We start from the raw sequence: 8,879 nt of genomic DNA, 5'->3' as shown, positions 1-8,879 counted from the left end.
TCCTAACATAACCAATAGTGAGGAATGTTGGGAGCTACATTTTAAAAAGTCTAGAAGAACACATGATTCCATCCAACAATAGATTAATTATATATTAGTGATATTAAAACTGTATTAGCCACACCATGAACTCACTTTAAATATCTTTTCCCAAACATTATGAAACATATGTAATTGATAACATTGAGGTTAAGGAGCATGGAAAAATAGATAAGAACACGTGAACTTCCAATGAAAGCAATAAACTACATTGATCTGCTGCTCAGGAGTGGCAAAAAGAGAAATGATGCCTGTACTTTTTCTGTTCTTCCACGTGCTAAATGTCACATAGCTGATATGTGAGGGGAATATATTATTAATTAACTAGCCATTCCCAGGTTGTAACAAGATGACTGTGAATATGTACATCATCTACTGATAGCCTAGTTAAAGTATAATGTAATAAACTGATAGGAGAATGAATCAGTACATATAGCCAGAGGTAACAAGGTAAATCATCACTACTATTCCTGGGACTATCTACCTCGTACTGATATATGGATGAAATCAAGGAAGCATAGAGGTATCTATTAATGCATAGTCGTTGCTTAAGTTCACCTGTTGTCTAAGTAACAAGTCTGCAAATGTTTTACTGTGAATCAAACCACCACAGAATGCAAGAGAGAGTTGTGAAGTGCCTTAATTTAATGTTTTAAAATAGCTGTTGAATTTGTGCGTGTGTGTGCATGTGTGTGTGAGAGAGAGCAATTTCTTTTTAGTTCTCAATAATGATCCTCCAGGGAAAAAAGTTGGGCTCTTAACTGATCTATTGTGTTTCATCCTCTTTAAAAAGTTGTAGCTTATACTTTGAGTTTGCAGTGTAACATATTATCTATCTTTAAAAAGCAGATATCTTGCAAAAATATGTTTGTTTATGAACTGGGTTCTGCATCTATACTGAAGAAATGGAATAAAAGGAAGGGCTCATGAATGAATCTAAAATTTGACAACATTTCTTTGATGAAAAGTAATACGTTTTAGTAATGAGAGCAGAAAATAATCTAATAAGTGGTGTGTAGCCTAAGCATAGTTATTTGTGATGCAGTAACATCCTCACTGGAATTCTATAAATGGTTGAATGCAAGGCTCTATAAGCTGATTCAGAAACATTAAAATATGGCTGCTTTATTAAGAACCCCCCCCCCCCCCCACACACACACACACATATATATATATATGAAGCCTATTGGGCCTTGGGGGACTGCATTGTGAGATGTATTGTTACAACAAAGAGAGAAGTTGCTGGTGTAGTTGCGAGATCCATTACAACAGTAGCACTGAAACCACATCTGATTTTGTCATGCCTTGGAGATTAACAAGAACCCACCTGGTGCCAAATTTCAGATGAATTAAGAGGGTCTGACATCAAGCGAACTCATATTCCAACAAGAGTACCATTAATTGGGATAAAAATGGTGATAATACCAAAAATGTCCAGTCCAATAAGCCTTAATTGGCAAATATAACAAAGCTGTGTAAAATACAGTGTACATTATACAAGAGAAAGCTTCACTTTTCTCATACATTCAATTTGCAGACTTCATTCAGAAAGCTTGCCAGTGTGAGGCAAAAGTTAAAATCTTGGGAGTTTAATAGCATGATTACTTTGTCTGGATCTGTTTGTTGTTTCATAAAATTTAGAACTTGCAATAACAAGCTTGATCTTAGTTCCTGGTAGAGCGGGCAGTGCAGAAGAATATGTGGGATGGAATCCAGCTGTCCTGGGCTGCAGGAATAGAGCCTCTTGTCGCTCGGTAGGCCGTTGAGTCTTCCTCTATGGAGTGGGGATGGCATAAAATTAAATCTAGCCAGCATATGTGGGGTTAGTGAGCACTGCAATATAATAGGTTGTGTTTTCCTGTGTAAATGGAATTGCCAAACTGTCAACCTGCGTTCCATATGCAGTTTTATGCTTAGAATCTGCACAATACTCTATAGAGGCCACTATTTGGTTAACCATTATAAAATTTTGGTTACATATCCACTTCCATAGCTCCAATAACTCACTGACCCAACTCACGCTGAGTGAACTCCATCACTCAAAATGGCGCACAACAGTCCTAGCAAAGATAGAAAAAAAAATGGGCTATGAAAGTGACTCCTTGAATATGCTAACTTTCACTGAGACCCTCATTAAAGAGAGGTTGCTAGCAATGGACCATCAACAACTGCAGAGCTTGGCCAATAAATCTTGTTCGCCAACAAATTTGGCAATTCCATTTACACAGGGAATACCAAAATGTATCACTCCTTTATAATTATCTCCTACTCTAAAGGAGCTCCCCCCTCCTTTGAATGAATGGAGGGTAGGTAATTATATATTGAGCCAAGAAAGATAATTCCCTCTTTAAAAGAGGACACAGATTTTGTAGAAATTACATAAGTAAATTTAAAAGCTATAGATGCAAATTTACAGGTAAAATTACATCTCACCTGAATGAATTGTGATAAGTCGGGCACTATCTATGCTGCTAAGTGTAAAGCTCTGTCTGCTGTGTATTGCTGCTAATGCATGGCACTTGTTCCTATTTAGTGTTTTTCACCTGTAGACTGACATGCACTGGACAGTCTTTCACCTAGAAGACATATTCTAGTAAAGAAGAGTTCTTTGGACAGTAGAACACATGATCAGCCTTTATGAATGAAGGAGGAAGTTATAATACAAAGCATGATACACATTTAGCTTTATATGCTATATTTATATCATTCTTTGTTACTCATTTATTGTGTGTGTGTAAATCTTTAGCATAAATGCACTATTTCATGACTGAACCGAAAGACCATATTGGATATCAAATGCAAAAAGAAAAATCACATTAAACATCCTGCAGTGGAAAAAAATGTCCAATTGTTTATACAGGAAAATTTACACAAGTACAAAGGCGTACAGTGACTGGAGTTTGCACCACTTTAACTGATGTAGCTCAATGCTATTGCTCAAATCCTGGGATTTGTAGTTAGGTGAAGTACCAGTACTCTTTGGCAAACAAGTTGAAAGCCCTTGCAAATCTATAATTCCAATGATATCATAACATGGAGACATGGCAGTGAAAGTGCTGTCAAATTCTATTATTTCTACAATGCAATTTCATTCTAAGGCACTGAGAGAATTTTGGTAAGATGTGTCTTCTCAAATGTAACTTTAAACTTTAATTGCCTTTGTGCTACTCATTTGTTTACAACTTGATGTTTTCCAAAGTTGCAGTTCTTTAGCCTCTCACATAGTAGTCTGTCCCGATTAATTGGAAGGGACTTATTAGAGAGTGCGCCTGATCAGCCTTTTAACAACTAATTTGCATCAGTCTCCTAAAACACAGATATCTATATTTAGAGAAGGAACATAGAGTAAGAAACCTTGACCTTCATTTTTCACCTAGGTATTTTTGAGTTCATTTACATCATTGCAAAGACATTAAAACACTTCAGCAATTTTTAAAAAAATTAAAATTTAACTATCCCAACAATGATTTTTTGTCAATACAAACAAACAAAAAGGTTGTTTCCACTGTAGTTTGGCAATCTAGTGAAAAGTTTTTATCCCAGTGACAAATTGAAACCCAACTGGTGTATTGATCTAAATGCTAGAGATTGGTTTAAATGATTTTTATTGTGAGTTGCAGTTAAACATTAATGGTACCATGTCGTTGTTTACACAAGATTGAGCAGTTGGCTGAGGAATCCTAACACTTCAACAGTCAGCATTTGTCAAAGATGGGCACCGTTCCTAACTTTACTAAATATTCAGCCTCCCTAAGGATTTCTGCCAAGATGAGCAGCTGCTATATTTATTTCTTGAAAAATCACAAGCTAAGAGATCAAATTTACAGTGTATTTTAATCCAGATTCTTGTTGGTTTCCTTGTACAAATGAATGCACTGTATATTTTTCAGGAACTTAATAAATCAAAATGCTTTTATGGAGTATTTCTGTTTTCACAAGTGCAAAGTTTTTCATCCAGGAGGCATTGATCTCCATCCACAAGACAGGTGTCCTCCTTTTTAAAAAGATACCTATGAACGTCATTTTGTAGAATTTGCAAAATGGCTTAAATAGCTACAGCTATTTCCATCAATAGTATTACTTCTACACCTGAAGTACACCCAGCTGACCTGAGTCCTCATGGGGAGAAAGGGCAAGTTAAAAAATATTATTATTATTATTTATTTGAAACACAACAAGATGAGTCCACAGCAGACACTCTGCTGGCTGTTGAATTGGATCACACGTCGGATACTTCCCAAGTGTCTAGGACTGTGTGATGTATTGGTGAATAATGCGAGCAGATCCCAGTAAGGTGGCCTTCTGCAGCTGGCAGATGGTAATTTTGTCAGTGCTGATTTATTATTGTTGTTGTTAGGTTTATTATTATTGTTATTATTATTATTATTATTATTATTATTATTATTATTATTATTGCAGGACACAGCAAACAAGATAGATATGCTGGATTTTGTATCACAAAATCACAAGTCGAACACTTCCCAAGTGTCTAGGACTGTGTGATGTATTTTCGGATGATACACGCAGATCCCAGTAGGGTGGCCTTTTGCAGTTGGCAGATCGTAATTTTGTCAATGCCTATTGTTTCCAAATGCCAGCTGAGATCTTTTGGCACAGCACCCAATGTGCCGATCACCACTGGGACCATCTGCACTGGTTTCTTCCAGAGTTCAATCTTAAGGTCCTGATAGTGGCTGAGTTTTTCCTACTGTTTTTCGTCAATGCAGTTGTCACCTGGCATGGCAACATCAATGATCCAACCCTTTTTCTTTTCCACAACTGTGATGTCTGGTGTGTTGTGTTCCAGAACTTTGTCAGTCTGGATTCGGAAGTCCCACAGTATCTTTGCGTGCTCATTTTCCATTACTTTTGCAGGTTTGTGATCCCACCAGTTCTTTACTGCTGGGAGGTGGTACTTGAGGCATAAGTTTCAATGAATCATTTGGGACACATAGTTGTGCCTCTGTTTGTAGTCTTGTTACAAACTTCTTCTTCTTCTTCTTCTTCTTCTTCTTCTTATTATTATTATTATTATTATTATTACACCTGTGGGGAGAAATGAAGAACAAAGCGTAATACTTTGTTTAATCTTAAAATGACATGGTTATATTTTAACTATTTGGTTCAAAGAGCACATGTTTGTAAGACAATGAGATTAAATTTTACCTGAATGTTTCTTCTTATGATTTTTTATTTGCTTGTTTTACTCTCTCTGTCTAGATGGGTAAGAAGAAATTCAGTGGATTAGAAGTCACTCTGATCACTCTCTTCATTTTGGTGGTGATTGTAGCTTGTGCCTTGATTGGACTTCTAGCAACAGGTCATTCTGGTCTCAAAGGTAAAACCATAAGTTTCAGTGAGCTATATATGGAAAACACTTAAATAAAAGAAGTATGTTCACAGAGTTTAGGCATCTCTGTTCTATAGGATGTTTCTCATAAGATTTTGACTACTACACTTTGTTAATTGACATCAACCCCATCTACACTAATAATTTAATGCAGTTTGAAGTCACCTTCAAAGTGCAGCATCTAGACAACAAACACCCACTAAAGCATGTAAAATAAAACCCTTACTGCACATTAGTGCTCTTCTCAGCCTCAAACTGGTTCCAAGGTTTCCTATGTAATCATCTACACAGTGAAACCACTTTCTTCAATACTGGTTTGCATTAAATAGTCAGTGTAGATGTGTCCCAAGTAATTTTCATCTTGTAGGGTGTGTCTACACTGACACTATAATGTAGCTTGGAACCAGTTTGAGAGGAACCCATTTCAATGAGCAGGTGATTACATTGCCATACTTGAAACTGAAGCCAAGATGGTGATTACATTGACATTCTGGGGGCTTTCCCTTCATTTCCTGCAGAGATGCTCATTAGTACACTGAAAGGCTATAGGATTTTTTAAAAAGGGAAAGTGATATCTGATATCAATGACCCTCTCAGGAAGTCAGTTAGCCCCCTGCTACCCAGCCATACTCTTGGGGAACTTTTCAGCAGCCCTTGTTCTAGAGTCTATTATGCATATTGGCAAAGGTCTACAATGTACTCTGCAGTCTACAATGCACTCGGACTGTCCCTTTAAGAGTAGAGTGTGATGGAGAGGCAGAACTTGAGACTGATACCTTATATCAGTTTCAAGGTCTGCTTCTCCATCACACTCACACTCACATGTGGAAAGTGGAAACCTAAGCGCTGGCAATACATTCATCTTACATTCTTCAAATGGTCAGTATTACTTTTTTAAAAAATCAGGAGAAACAACAATATCCAAAAACCAAGAGATCCCTTGCCCTGCCCATAGCCTTTTATATTAAAGAAGTCTGACACCTCTTTAAAGCCACTTCTTTCCATGGGATAAAATTGTTCTGCCCCAAACCCCATAGGATAGAAGAGACAGTGATCCAGGGTAAAACCATTGCTTTCCATGGGATGCTATGGTCCTGCATCAAACCCCATAGAATACAAGATTGTTTGGCAATGAAACAGGACAGGAAACTTTGATGGTTCCTATCCTGCCTGTTTTTAATTGGAACCATGTGAGTAAAATGGGATAAGAGGTAAGAGCTCTGAACACGACTCTCAATGTGATAAGGTGATATGTTTAAACTGAATAATGACAAGATTGTTTTCCCAGTGTAGGCTGCTAGTTCATTCATAACAACACATGTGATGGAACCTTCTACCTGCCTTTAGTGTTTGCAGTGTGAAAGATATTATATGAAACCTTATTGGCATTGTATATTAACTTGAACCTGATTTTTAACTTAGTTCTGAAAATGGTGCATTTATTGTACTCTATAACCCCATATTACATTTCACTGATTTTTATAGGAATATTTGTCTCATTTTGCTTAATATTTTTAACACTCTTCTATTGCAGCCCATATGATTTTTTAAAAAACAAGAACAAAAAACAAACAAGCACGTCACTTTGGAAATATAATGTCCCATAATTTTCTTTCATAGTTTACTAAGTCAAAACATGGCTTAGTTTTGAAACATGCTATTCAGTCCACACATAAAACGGTTGGAATGAAAAAGAAAGCAAAACAAGTGAACTCAATTATTATTTTTAAAAATATCATTGCTGTGAATAAAATGTCTTAAATACAAGCAATTTGTCTAAAGTGAGCTGTTAGGGAATCATTGTAAAATAAGTGGGTTTTTATAAAATGTTTCTTAAATGAGAGCATGCTGGTGTAGCCTCAATGCTCTGAGGGAGAGAAAAGCAAAATTAGTTACTGTGCAATTATTAAAAATAGTGGGTTTGTTTTTACAGTAAGTGACACATTTGTGCTTTCAGCTATTGGCTTAGTAGTGAGAACATAGAAATGTTAAAATTTAGGTTACTGTGCTTTGCTGAACAAAACCAAAAGAACAGATATAAAAATTGAGATTAATTAAAATCATGTTCTCTACTTATTACATTTTTATAACTAATTTGTAGTCTTAAAGCTAATATCAAATTTATAATTCAGTCATTTGAACTTGGAAAATATATCTTCTTGTACTGAAGTCATGGAATCTCACGGCTACAAGAAATTCAAGGAAAGTAATTTTTCCAAACTCCCTCAATCAATTAGTCAGCTAAAAGAAACAACTGTTTCCATATATGACACAATGTTCCAACTATAAGTACAAGAATCTTCATAAGAGTAGCATGTGGAACAATAAGGGATATGATGCCAAAAATGTATTACTAAAACCAATTTTCAGTTATTGGCCCGAGCTTTAGGAAGAGTGAGGTGTCCATTTCAGGTACCTGATGAATTTGGGTGTCATTCAACCACTTCTTGGTCATTGGATTTATAACATTTCTATTTTTACTGTCAGGGACGAGAGAGGCACTTTTGATTTTCTGTGCATAAGTTGCAAAATAATTAGACTGCCTTGAGTTCTGATCCACTGCTGAGACACAACATTTTCTGGTTGACTAGGAACAAATTATTATTGGTCAACTCTGAATTTGTCCAGGCAGATTCCCAGATAGTCAGATGTGTAGAAATTCATTTTTGTTGGATCTATCAATTGCCCGAATCCTTAGCTTTTTGTAGATAGTCAAAAAGAGGAGAAGGCATTGGAAAATCACAAACCCCAATTTCTAGGCATAAACTATAGTTTCTACATACCGTTTATATGTAGAATATCAGCTAACGTTCATGGGTTCTCAATTTGTCATTTCTGCTACATGCTCTGAGTCTGCCTAGAGCTTGCAACCATTTAAAGATATGGCTGTTCATCACAACATAATTAAAGTTTGTTCTAGCTCATTGCCTGAAATTTATTAAAATGAATTCTTGATGTGAACATTGTTTTGCAGAGGCAGTTACAAGAATTTGATATAATTTTTTTCATGTGTAACAACAAAGGGCCATGTTATTGTGTTTCAAATATATAGTACTGCTGTTTTTATTCTTCATATAGTTGTTAATATTCTAAGTCCTAATAGTAGTTGTGGGACTAATAGTAATAATACTTTGGCCTTCAGTTGATGTAATTACTTGTTTTCTCATAGACTTTTCACCAACATGTCCAGCTGTAGAATTCTCTGACCGAATAGACTGTATTCCAGATCAAGTGGCAACAAAGGTATGAAAAAAAATCACATATGATTAAAGTCACTAATAATTAAACACTTATAGGTAAGATCAGGAAATAGAATAGGGATCCAGCCTGTGCTGGATGGGGTCACACTGTCCTTGAAGACACAGGTCTGCAGTTTGGGGGTCCTCCTGGACTCAGCGCTGAACCTGGAGGTCCAGGAATCCATGGTGGCCAGGAGGACCTTTGCACAATTAAAACTTGGGTGCCAACTGCGCCCGTTCCTTGAGAAGCA

At 36.3% G+C, this 8,879-nt stretch overlaps 1 protein-coding gene across 1 annotated transcript in view; it reads left to right on the top strand.

Annotated features, from left to right (window-relative positions):
- The first annotated feature begins 369 nt into the window (after nucleotides 1-369).
- The window catches only part of si (sucrase-isomaltase), a 166,008-nt gene continuing 157,498 nt past the window's right edge, over nucleotides 370-8,879 (top strand). Inside the window, exons 1-3 of the mRNA XM_062976725.1 lie at nucleotides 370-562; nucleotides 5,260-5,377; nucleotides 8,559-8,632. Of these exons, the coding sequence (XP_062832795.1) occupies nucleotides 5,260-5,377; nucleotides 8,559-8,632 (192 nt within the window). The 5' untranslated portion in view covers nucleotides 370-562. The remainder of the gene's footprint in view (nucleotides 563-5,259; nucleotides 5,378-8,558; nucleotides 8,633-8,879) is intronic.

This window comes from Anolis carolinensis, chromosome 3, assembly GCF_035594765.1.
Source record: "Anolis carolinensis isolate JA03-04 chromosome 3, rAnoCar3.1.pri, whole genome shotgun sequence".
Classification (NCBI taxonomy): Eukaryota; Metazoa; Chordata; class Lepidosauria; order Squamata; family Dactyloidae; genus Anolis; species Anolis carolinensis.
This window is presented reverse-complemented; position numbering and strand designations above follow the sequence as displayed.